This window comes from Thunnus albacares, chromosome 14 (genome assembly GCF_914725855.1).
Source record: "Thunnus albacares chromosome 14, fThuAlb1.1, whole genome shotgun sequence".
NCBI lineage: Eukaryota > Metazoa > Chordata > Actinopteri > Scombriformes > Scombridae > Thunnus > Thunnus albacares.
In genome coordinates this window covers 21438986-21452122 of record NC_058119.1, presented here as the reverse complement: position 1 = coordinate 21452122, position 13137 = coordinate 21438986, and the positions used below count along the sequence as shown (strand labels likewise).

The following is a 13137-nucleotide window of genomic DNA, read 5'->3' as shown; positions in this document are numbered from 1 at the left end:
TTTTATTAACATAACTAGAATTAAGTCCAATACTGCCGACACAGATTCTACCAGGTTTACAATGTATGTATAATAATTTTGAATGTAAGAAAAAGATTAAAAAAGACAACAAGTGGTTTGCACATCACTACACCATATACACTATACAACCGTCTACACACACACACTATGAAAAACACTATAAAAATAAGAAAATATATATGATAGGATAAAATATTGTGGTAACGGTGAGAACCTCTGAAGAAAATAGGTATAATAATAACAAAATAAAAATAAAAATAATAATTCATTTTTCTGCTGGCCTTCCCTCAGGCTCAGACATATTTTTCTGCTTTTATGGCAATGCCAGTTTTCCCCCCTGGTAACAATTGGTGGAGAGTGACTCAAAATTTGCGTCATTTGACCATAAAACATTGCTCTTGTTGTCTCAATGTCTTGTTGTCAGCAGAACTGACACACACTGTTTTCTCTGAGTTGCCAGATTTGTCTGTGTCCACCAGTTTAGTTTGAGTTTTTGCAGTCGATGCCTAGCGGTTGACGTACTTTTTTTTTTCTTCAGCTATAATGTGGTTGGTGCGGATTGTGTGAGGGCTCTGCTGATGCCATGCAATGTTAGAGTAGCTGAGCTTCCTCCTCCTCTCTTTTTCCACACCATTTTCCCTCTCCCTATCTCTCTCTATCAGACTGTCAGGCAGATTGGAGGATTATTAATTAGGCATTATTAACACTCAGTAAACAAAACATTAGGCCCTGCTAGAAACACAATCTCGATTCGCGGCAGGAGGTCCCAACACGCACACACATACAGTACGCATACAAGTGCACACACCATCACGCGACATGCCCCTCCCTCCCCCTCCCCTTGTCCAATCGCATCGTGCCCTTCGCCCTCTCTTGCGGTGCGGCGATGACAGCAGGCATAATCTGAAAAGAAAACAATCAAAGTAATGTAGCCTAATTATACGTTTACTTTTTCACTCCATCTTCCACTCGTGTAAATATGCGCAGGAGGGAGGAACGGAGAGAGAGGGAGAGAGAGAGAGAGCGAGAGAGAGAGAGAGTGAAGAGGTAGGGGAGCGAAACAGTCAGTCAATGGCAAAATGCCTTTTTTGAGACAGGGACAACAATTAACTACGTTTTAGCCGTCCTTGCATATGAAGCGTGTGTGTGTGCGTGTGTGTGTGTTGAGGAAAGTTCTCGATGGTTTCTGGATGAGAACTCCCTATCAAAGGGAATCAGTTTGCTTGGATGACTGTGTGCGCACACACACACATTATTCTACTTTGAAGAATGGGTGTTACAGTATGTAGCTAACAAGGTTTGTTTTTCACATTAATTTTTAAAATCTAAACACATAAAGCTGTAAAAGTTGATAAATTGATTCAAGATAAAAATCTTATTTAATTGTCTTTTGATAAAAGAGAATTATACAATATGATGGTATAAAGATGTGTTGTCCATCTAATGTTGGTCCACAACCATCACTTACAGAATATAATTATTTGACAATAGTACTAAATAATAATTAATAATTATTAGGTTTAGGTGTCTGAATTAGGAAACGCTGGGAAAGTTTATATGCCTATAAATCACTTCCTCTTCGTCGCTATACAGTTGGGAAAAACATTTCTCTTACCTGTTGTGTTGCTTTGTGTTCCTTTCTAACCATGCACTTAATTCTCATGACCTACTTAATCTTACTTAATCATGAATGTATCTTTCAAAAAGTCACTTGATTAAAAAGAGAGGTTAGTTAGTTGTTGTGACTGGGATACAGCCATGGTTAGGATTTTATATACCCACAGGGGGCAACCCAAACTAAAAATGTATCCACTCAAGGCACTTTGGATAAAAACATCCGCTACACAGCGTATGTTATGTTTGCTTGTTGTCTTACAGTACAGCATGACGTGGGCTCCAATCAAAGTGTGCAGTTTTAAGAAATGTTTGAGGTGCTTCCAGCTGAAAATGTTAACACAACAACAATCCCCGAACACTATACACTCCTCCATCAGACTGCATTGATAAAAAGCCCAGAGTAGACGTCATGTACGTATCTTTCCATGAACAACTAAATAAATGGTCTCACCTGGTAGATACATGCGTTGACCCAAACTTTCCAGCTTGCCTGTTTCTCTCAATAAGCCCTCGTACATCTGACGTGCTGCAGTTAAGGATCCGTCATAAACACTCACAAAACATAACCAACTGTGGAAAAATGCTTAAAGGTCCCACATTATGTGAATTTAACTTTTTACATACTGCCACAGATGTTCAGATAAAAAAACATTTGGACAAGATGTTGCAAAAATTTTAGCCAAAAAACGCTGTCACACCATGAACATTTTTTTATAATGACATAGAATTCTACACAGAGTATATTTCATATATTTTTGTTAATTCAAATCATCTTTTTTTCAAAAGCAAATTTACTGCCAAATATCAAACATTCTTTGAGTGAGCAATAGCATGTTTGAAACATGAAACATGTGGATCCTTGGATACTAATCAGGTTGTTCAAACTACTAACCATCCCATCAAAAAATATTAGCTTTACGTTTTTTGAAGTGGTGTGTCCTGTTGCAAAAGAGCAACATGAAGAGACACAACCTTAAAGTAGGACCGTCTTTAGGTGAAAACATATGGTAGACACCCACATAGAGACTGACTGAGTGTGTAGAGATGATCTCCAGGGATAGAGAGCCACCCTGCAGAAGCAGATCACAGCAGCCTCTAGCTGGATCAATGGGAAGGCTTTTAACCACAGATACACAAACTCACACCGTCCCTCTCATACACACACACAAACACACACACACACACACACACACAAGCGCGCGCAGATGAACGCACACACAAAGGCAGGGTGATTGATGTCAAGTTGTCTATTAATACACTGGCTTGTGGAGTTGCAAAGCAATTCAATTAGGATTTCCTTGTCTTTAAAGCCTGCAAAGAGCTGAGACAAATCCAATCGACAAAGACAGAGAGCGAGCGAGATAGAGAGGGCTGAGAGAGAGAGAGAGCAGGAATGCGTGATGAGTTGATAGATGGATTGATAGCTGGAGAGCCAATCCAAAATCAAAGAGGCCTCCCAGACACAGATACACAATAATATGTAGGTTAGCACACATTTATACACACAGGCACACACACACACACACACACACACACACACACACACACACACACTGGACACCTGTGCATCAGTGTGTTATGCATAGGGATGACAGGGCGAAGAGCAGAGCAGCTTACTGTAATCTCATCAGCAGCACACCACTAGGGGAGAGGTCAGCACAGACACAAACACATATATGTTGAAAACACACACACACGCACGCACACACACACACACACACACACACACACACACAGATGTAAGCAGAAGCAAAGAATTTTCCTCTTTTTTTTTTTTTTTTTAATTCTTTGCTTCTGTGTGTGTAGCAAAGAAAAAAGGCAAAAGAGGGAGAGATTTGAGTACTATTGAACATTAAAGTGGAGGAATATTTGTTCCTATCTCTTGAAGTAGACACGTAGCAGCCAATGACATGCATCAATCATTCTTAATGGAACATTTCAATTGATTTTCAACATGAGTATTCAAGGTCACAGCAACAGAGTCTCTCCTCTCTGGTGTGTGTTTTGTGTGTTTCCGCACAATGAATGAGGTCAAAAACTTCTAAGGAAAGGGGGGGGAAAAAAATCTGGAAATTTCTTAATGCTGTCTATTCAAGACTTCTCTGTCCACATATCTTCTCATCTATTTCACTGTATAAAACTGAGCCATATCACAACCCGCTATCTCTTTCTATTGTAACACCAGCCACACAATAAGGCCATGTGAGACAAACATTGGCCATTAGCACAAGGATAAGACCAACAGCTCCCTCAGCGAGAGGAAACGCCACACAGTGCCTACAGTATGAGAATGGGCCAATTTGGCTGAGCCCAGAACAAATTATCTGTCTTTCTCAACCCTCCCTCTTTCTGTCTGTGTGTGTTCGATCCATTCTCGCTATGATTTCACTTACAATTCTCTCTATGTGTTTGTTCTGTGAAACAAAGCAGTCGGTCAATGGTGTATTGTTTGTGTGCCCAAGTGTGTGTGTGCATTTTACAGGCTCCATAATGTTATTGTGGTCTTATTGTGATCACTAAAGGAGCATTGTAGCCGGCTCAGACAGAGATATTGTAAGCAGAGCTAAATATGGAAGTGCCGTATCGGTCAATGGGGAAGAAATGTATATTTATATTTCCTGCTTTTGTGAAACGACTGTGGCAAGTCAGAGCTTCTTTTTTCTCGTTTGTGTAGTTGTCGAGTGAATAAAGCAAGATCTGGAGGGATGGGAGAGAAAGGATCAGAATGGAAGATGAAGAAAATGAAAAAGAAAAGAGGGTACAAAGAAGATCAGACAAGAAAAAAAAGTGTACAATGGGTAGAAAAGAAGAGTAAAGTAAGATGGTTTACAAGCTGACAGACAAAGCTGATCAATAACCCACTCAAAGAACAAATGTTGGCAAAAATCTCACCTAAAGATTTGCCCTAAAAACTTAATTATAGGCCTAAACCTTAACCACACACAAAAACATTTTAAACATACCTTGATTGTTCCTGCTTCTAAAACACTCAGCAAGCCCTAACCCTAGCATTAGATGAAGTCTCAAACCAAATCTGACAGGATGGCAATTACTGTGCTCTTAACATGGCATTGTGGGCAGCTAGGATTGGTAGATGCCATGTTGAGCGCTAGTGCTGGGTATTTGTCACTGTGGGTGCCCCATCTGCTGCTTTTGCCTAAAGATAAAAGAGGTGGACGCCTATTCTTCCTTCACTCCAATCCCATCTCTGATTTCAGTGCTGAAACACCAAAGTTACAATGCGCTGTCTACTTTCTGTTGATGATGCCACCTCAAAGAGTCACTGTATAGCTACAGTAGGGGAAATGGGAAAAAAATAGATTATATGAGAAATTATCCTGGTGACATGGTGTGGAAGAGATTAAAATACTAGCACAGTTTATTAGTAATATTAATGGTTTGGATTGCAAGGATTTAATTACGATGTTTTAGATGTTTAATAGGCAGTAACAACTGGGAGGTTGATTTATGACTGATTACTCTGATTAACAATGAGACTAGGATATTACTACTGGAGGAGTTGCAATTATTTTATTGATGTATACACATTTTATGGATTAAAAAAGCACATGTAAAAGTCATGTTTTCACATCTGAGATCTTACACTTCACATGGAAAAGTGGTCCAAGACCCACAAATGTCTGTAACATGTGATTTTTTTTTCACATGTGAAATGTAAAAAAAACAAAACAAAAGAACAATGTGCATTTATGTGAATTTATCATGTGGAATGCTGTTACACACATGATATTACATCGTTGTCCCTTAAAAAATAAATGTATGTAGAATGTAATATCTGAGAACCACGTGTATAATGTGAATTTATCATGTGATTTTCATGTACAGGAAAACCAAATGTTCTAATTGAAACCTCAATAGAAAAGACAAAAATGTTCACAGAAACAAATCCATATGAATGCATATAAATAAATGTTAGCCACAGGAATGAGGCAGAGATAGAGAGATAGACAGAAAGAGAAGGAGAGGAGACGATGAAAGGATACTCTGAATGGACTTCTCGTTCCCATCTGATAGCAGAACTTCCTTCACGTCAGCACAAATGGCAACCTGAGCGACAGAGAGACAGGAAAGAGACAGAGAAATGAAACAACACAGAACAAAAGAACAAAACCAAAAGCACCCTTAGATGAAGCAAACATCTGAACGCACACACACAATAATGACATAACCATATCTACAAAGCTTCACTCTTTGGCAGCCCAGCCCGCCCCACCCTCTCTCTCCATTGCTCCCTCTCCTCCCTGCCATTTCCCTCTCTATCTTCACCCCATTTTTATGTCTGCATTATTTTAATCATTCAATCAAATCAGTCAATACTTTTATCATTGTGGCTAGCGGTGGGGGCTGCTATCTTGCTATCACTCTGTTCAGTAATTGCATTGTGACAGGGGATGATGGCAAGCGCAGAGCCTTTTCATTTGACGCTGGGTGTTTATCGGGCCGAGCCATCACTCCGTTCGCCGCTGTCACTCTGCACTCGGCTCGCCGGGCCTGCCTGATGCCCTTCATATAACTTTGCGGTGCAGACTGTGAGAGATGGAGAGAAAGAGAGGGAGAGGGAGGGAGACACGGGAATGGATAGAAAGCTTTGTGCTGCGCTGTGTGTCTCTGTGTGTGAGAGAGATATAGATAGAGAGGTGTGTGCTTTACTATAACCCCATCTATTCACATTCTCTTTTCTTTGCAGATGCTTTTTTTATATCAGCGAGTTTGTGTCAGGCTGTCAATTTCTGTTAAGGAGTGTGTGTGTGTGTGTGTGTGTGTGTGTGTGTGCATAAACACATAGGTAAGTGTAAGTACAAGTAGCTATTGTGCTGGTATGCACACAAATCCTATCTGGATAATTCAATATAATCTTAATTTGTATGGCATATAGATAATACATGAAGTGTATAAAATTTTCTGTAAAAAACAGAACGCGCACACTTGCATGCTTTCACCCAACTACACACACACACACACACACACACATGCACACACACGTTCAGACCCTGCAGGGTGTGTGAGCGGGTCACAGTGATGTGCGTCCCACCATCTGCTCAAATGGAGGAAGTGACCTCCGGGCTGAACCAGAGCATCCAGCTGAAAGATCTGGAGCCCAATCTGGCAACCCACAAGCAATATACCCTGTTACCCACCAAAATTACCACACACACACACACACACACACACACACACACACACACACACACACACACACACACACAGTCAAGCTATATCAAATACACACAATTATCTAAACCAAGGTTATCAAAATGTCAAACTCTGTACACCACTGTGGAGTAAGTAATCCCATATCAAACTAAAAAAACCTACTTTTTATATATTCTAGCAGTTGTGTTTGTTCTCTAAAGTGTATTTTGTTCCTGCTTGAAGAACCGAAATATTCATAATCAGTAAGCTATGACTTTAATGTATAAAATTACTAAAAATCTCTTTATCCTAGTTGATAAAAAAATGTTGGAAAAAGCATGAGAGAGAACAACAGAAAGACTTTTTTAAAAATATATGCCTTTATCAGACAGCAACAGTCTGTAATTTGTATTTTATTGTCCATCTGTCTGGTGGAGTATCATGCAACACATATGGGTAGGGGATCAGCAAAGTTTTAGGATTCTTACTCTGAGGACCGTAAATGTAAATGTACAAAAATTCCACGGCTATCCATCCGGTAGTTGTTGAGCTATTTCAGTCTGCTGCCAAGACGTGATGGACAGACCGACTGACTGGCTAACATTACCATCCCAAGAGCAACATCGCTTGGGTGGCTAAAAACCTCCACGAGGCTTGTCAGTGCAATCCGTGTGATAGAGATCACAGTTTTCAAAGCAGAGTAGAGAGTTAAGAACAGAGAGGATTAACCATGACTCAGAAATGGCCTGGATATGAACTTTGAAGTCTAAGAGAAGAGAGAAGCATAATTTCATCTACTTTGGGGGTGAGGCTACAAATGTAAAGGTGACATATCTTCATCAGATTGCATGTGGCAAGGTGCTGTAGATAGATGCATCCTGTGAAGGACTCATCTAGATTTGTCACATCTGTCTCAACAAAGTCCCCTCCACATCCCATTCTGTGTCTCCCTAACCTGTTGTCACTTCCCCAGTGGCTCTCTCCCTCTCTGTCCTTGTGTGTCTGTGATTGTCTGAGTGGAAGCAGGTGTGCCAGAGTCAGACTAGAGCCACACCAGCTGCACCTCATCTCAATAAGCAAGACCTCTACAAATACTCAGCCCCGCCACCTCCATAGTATGGCAGAGTGGACTCTACTATGTCTACGCTTCAAGTCAAATTATTTACCAGTTTTGTTCTTGTTATCTGTTCTACAGTACTCATCCTCTTCTCCATGTCCCTTATATTCTTGCCTGTTCTGACTCCGGTCCCTGTCTCCTGCCCCTCGACTGGTCAATCCTGCAGCTCTGTCCTGGAACCCTGCATCACTCGGTCCCCTCGGATCCCACTCTGGACAAGCTTCCTCAGCTTCTAACTGCCGCAGCCTCAGTTCGTGGCCCTCAGCTACCAGCTCAAGCCTTCCCTAGCCTGTAGCCCATCTTCCCTGTGCTTGCCATAAATATCTTTTTTACCTTATTCCTGTCTCCTCATCTGTGTCTGCACCTAGGTTCACCTGTTTTGCAGGCCCATGTAACAAGATTGTCACCATGAAGATGGAGTATTACATCTAATATTATCCTGAAATCTAGAGTGCAGTTTAACAGGGCACTGCTGGGGGATGTGCAAGAAAGGAAGGAAAAGATTAAATCAGGGAGAGAGAGAAAAGAAGTAAGGAAAGAACAAATGGATGAGAAAAAGAAGAGTGGAAGGGACGGAAGAAATGCAACAACTAAAGGAATAATTAATTAATTGCTCACATGGACAACAGAGGAAAAAAAAAACCCTCAAATGCGGTGTCAGTGACGGATGAAGGAGGGAGCAGGAGAAGGAGAGGTGTGAAGGAAGGATTCCATCTCAAGCCACCAATGTCAAAACATGGTGTATTGACTGCCAAGAGATAAAACCAGGCTTTCACACACACACACACAAACACACACACACACACACGCACTCACACACACAGAATGGCATCTAGCAAATCGATGGGACACTGACGCCTGCTATGTGGAGGGGCCCTTAAGACCCTGGCTAATAAACCCTATGGCTGACTGAGTGTGTCAGTGTGTGTGTGCGTGTGAGTGTCTGCATGAGCCAGAGTGAGTGTCAATGTAGGACAGCTTTTAAGACCCCAGCTAGTTCATATAGCTCAGTGTTACTACTCAGGTGGTCTGGTGATCGTGTGTGTGTGTGTGTGTGTGTACACAATGAAAGAGCATATTGCAATCATATCTTATATAATATTATATATAATCCTGTTAATCCTAAAAACCGGCTTCATGTCTGAACACTGTACTCTCTTTTATTTGAAAAAAAAGCTGCGTCCACATGTTCCGCCATCCATATCGAAACAGCAATATTCAGAGTGTTTTGTCAGTATTTTTGGTGTGTTAATCACAATTCGCCATTAATCCAACAAACAAGTGTCCTGGTAGGCAAATGACAGGTGTTGTGATAAGATGCAAAGATGCATCACCGCTCGCCAACACTGTGTTTTCTGTGATTGAGGTTTTTACACATCAAATGTGAGGGAGATTCCTTCTGTAAATCTGTTTTGTGCATGTGTACACTTGTGGAGGTATGTAAATACACACACACACACACACAAGAAGTGAATAATAGTGTATATGAATAGGTATGGATACTGTGTGCCCATGCTGTTTATGTATTGATCGGTGAGGGTCAATTTCATGAGGAAGCCAAGCTACTTCTCCTGAAGAAATCTGTGTGTGTGTGTGTTTCACTTACCATAAGCCCAGCAAGACAAGTCATACCTCCTCCTAACTCACACACAGCACCCCTGAGAGACAGAGAGGGAGAGAGAGAAGAGTGGGAGTGAGATTCACCTTGCTGAGCCAAACCTACTGTAGCAGTTTAGCACTAACACACACATGCGCGCGCACATACTGTACATATACACACTCACACACGCCCGCAAACACATGCGCATACACACACAGTAAACACAGCAGGGTAAGAAATATCAATTCAACCATCATCCTGAAAGCTGAATACTGAACATAGAGAAGCACAAGCTCAATCAGCAGGAAATCTGAGAAAACACACACACACACACACACACACAGTCCTGTAGCGTGCATGCTCATTCAACCCCTCTCTCCATACTCTTCCTCCTTTCATCTCCCCTTCCCTCCGTCTGTACCCCTGTCCTCTTTCATCCCTCCCCTGCCTCCCTCCCTCTCTCGCTGACCTTCACTACGCTGCTCTGATCAATACCCCTCTCTTCCTCGCCTCCCGCCTCTTGAATGTTAAAACAGGAAATCAAAGGGTGACGTTCCACCTTGAGTGGAAATCAAAGGTGCCTGGGCGCTTTTCAGCCCTGTGCCGCAGGGCGGGCCAGTGCTCAGCAGACAAGAGCAGGGGAAAGAGCAGCACAGAACAACGCAGCGTGGCATGGAATGGTACAGAATGACACAAGCACTGAGCATTTACAGCGGGAACCAGTCAGATTTAAATTAGATGGATTTCGGAGAAAGCGGTAGTGTTGAAGGGTTTTTTATGAGCCTGAAATAATGATAAAATGTAGATTAACAGGTTAAATGTGAAGTGATATGTTTTATCTTGTAATTACATTTAACAAAATGTGAGAGTCCATGGTTACGAGAAATGGATGTTTGTGTCATAACAGCAGTGTGTTAGTATTTCCAAGGATGTCGCTACCTTCCTCCTCCTCCTCCTCCTCCCTGCTAGCAATTTACGTTTTTCAATTTTCCCTTTATTTTACTGAAGAGGAAAAACACTTTCAAAGTGACTTCTCTACTGTACTTCCATGATCTGTCACAATTATGGTCCTTGTTTGCTTGGTGAAACAGTTGAGTCTTTTGATGGGCGGAAGCAGGTTTAAAGGGAGCGAGAACTTACTTGAATACGTGACGCTTCTGCAGACAGTAATGAGCCATCACCTCTTCAGATGGCCACACACCTGAGACAAGAGAAAACAAGAGAGATTAAGTCGCTTGTGACGCCTGACTGATGTTCATCCATTTCAGCGACAGATCTTTATTTGCAGGCATTTATCTAGCATCTCTAATGTGACAAATTGCTTTGATTCCGGTGTCTCAACATCAAAACACCTTAATATTGCTATAAAACCCAAATAAAAACAATCGGTGTATCCAGTGAAACATAATTGGATGCATTGTATTTTCTAGTCTGTGTTCATTTGCTTCTCTTGTGGTTTCCACCTTGCCTGTGATCCAAGGCTTCTCTGTCTCTCTGTCCGTCTGTCTATCCTAAATCCTTACAACACACTCTCTCATTGGGCACTGTGTATGCAAGTGAATGTGTGTGTGTGTGTATGTGACAGGGGGTCCAGTGGGTGATAATCACAGCGTGCAGGCCTGTCTGGCTTATCACCTACTGTCAGCCCTTCTCCTTCTGCCGTGCGTGTAACACACACTAACGCACACACACTTGCATGCTCAGTGCTATTTTCCCGCTCTCTCAACACACACACACACACACACAAACAGACAAATACACACATCTTGGCAGTAGAAGAAGTAAACATTCATTTGAATAAAACTTCAGCTTTTTGCTTCTGGCTTTGAACAAGAAGGTTCGGCTTGGTGGTGTCTGTGTGTGTTTGTGTGTGCGCATATGCATCGGTGTGTGTGTGTGTGATTATATGAAGGAGTTGTTGAGAAAAGAGAATGAGGGGATACAGAATGGAGAAAGCAAGCGAGGGAGGGAGAAAGAGATAGAAAATGAGCGAGGTAACGAGAGAAAAACTGGGGAGGGAGGGAGGGTTAGAGGAAGAGAGAGAAAAGGTGGTAGTCGATATAATAAGCGGCTTACAGACGGTCTCTCTTCACCTCATGGGGCAGACATCACTGCTCTCTCGCTCTCCCTCTCCATGTCTATCTCTCTCGCTCGCACTCTCTCTCGCTCTCTCTCTTTCCCCTCGCTCCGGTCCGCCAAGATTAGCTCAAGCAAGCAGGATTTAATAATGCCTATTGATAAAATGTCCAAATATTCCTTTTCCCCATTAGAAAAAAACACGCTCTCTACGTCTTGGCCTGACAGCACACACACACACACACACACACACACACGCGCACACACAAATACAATGACAACCAGAGTAGCTATACTGTGTATCTAGAGAGTGTCAAGACATGTAAGACTTAAATAAGGTGACATTTTAAATTTCATCTGTTATTCCCCTTCAGCCAGGTGCTTGTCACATGGTGGGGGAAAACTTTTTACAGTCAACTGGCACATCGGTCAGTGCAGCAATGCGATGGTGAGTGTAGAGTAATGCTGTGTAACTTGTAATCTCAAGTTGTGTTGTTTGTTCTTGTCCATATAAATGCTTTTTTCCCCCTGATATTTCCTGAATTTGTATTTTTTTTCATAATCCTAGAAATCTTATTAACAGCAAGCTTTAATTTATTTTTTTTTATTATCAACACGTCTCATGAAAAAGATCCAAACCAACACTATGTTAGTCTGTCTCTCAATACTTTCTAAGTCCCTGAACTCATCTGTGGCATTGAGCACCGAGACATTTTGGCAAACGTTGCTTCAAGCAGGAGTAAAGAGTGTATTCGTTGGGGACTATTTTCAGCGGATTAATACACATTTGGTGCGCTGGTGAGTATTTACAGCAGCAAGATGGTGTATGTGAGATTGACTCAGAAATAAACAATGGCCATGTTAATGAAGGAACATGTCAGCCACTGTAATGATGTGGATCACTGATGGTTTTTTGTCTTTTCATGGGATTTGTTGACAATAAGAGAGATATAGAATCATCAATCAATCACCAGCTTTATTCTCTAATGACAAACTGAAAGTAGGGAAAGTAGAGCTGGATGAGTTTATTGAATTGGAGACTCATCTCAATTTACAATAATAAAATAGTCTGAATTCAATATAATTAAGCAGATAACAGCTACAACAATTACATATAACCAAATATTAATCTAATCAGAGCCCAAAGTCCAAAATCAAAAGATGCAAAAATGTCATGTGCTATATATACACAATTAATTGTGATATAGATTTTAGATATTAGCCTCAAAGCCTATGTTTGAGGGGAGTTTCTTCAATTCCAGTATTCACCATTGGCAGGAACAAATGATTTAAAGCCTTGTTCTGCTGGACTAAGCGTGGACACTGTTCATCCTCTAGAATAGACGTATGTGCGCGGGGTATTGTGTGTCTTAAACCCTTCCCCCTCAACTTTGACCCCCTCCTCTTTTTGACTCTGTGTTCACATGAAACATAATGGTGCCCCGACACAAACCTTTGCTCTGAACAACGACAGTTTAGCCCCTCCTCTCTTCACCCACAGATGTGCGTCACCGTGACACTTGACAGCCAAAACGTCTTGAGTAGATGATGA

At 41.5% G+C, this 13137-nt stretch overlaps 1 protein-coding gene across 4 annotated transcripts in view; it reads right to left on the bottom strand.

The window, feature by feature from the left end:
• The window catches only part of camkmt (calmodulin-lysine N-methyltransferase), a 121314-nt gene that overhangs the window by 26217 nt on the left and 81960 nt on the right, over window positions 1–13137 (bottom strand). For all 4 annotated transcript variants that reach the window (XM_044372307.1, XM_044372306.1, XM_044372308.1 and 1 more), the window contains exons 5-8: window positions 10650–10710; window positions 9516–9567; window positions 5643–5706; window positions 2090–2156 (exon numbers count right to left, since the gene is read on the bottom strand). In XM_044372307.1, the coding sequence (XP_044228242.1) occupies window positions 2090–2156; window positions 5643–5706; window positions 9516–9567; window positions 10650–10710 (244 nt within the window). The remainder of the gene's footprint in view (window positions 1–2089; window positions 2157–5642; window positions 5707–9515; window positions 9568–10649; window positions 10711–13137) is intronic.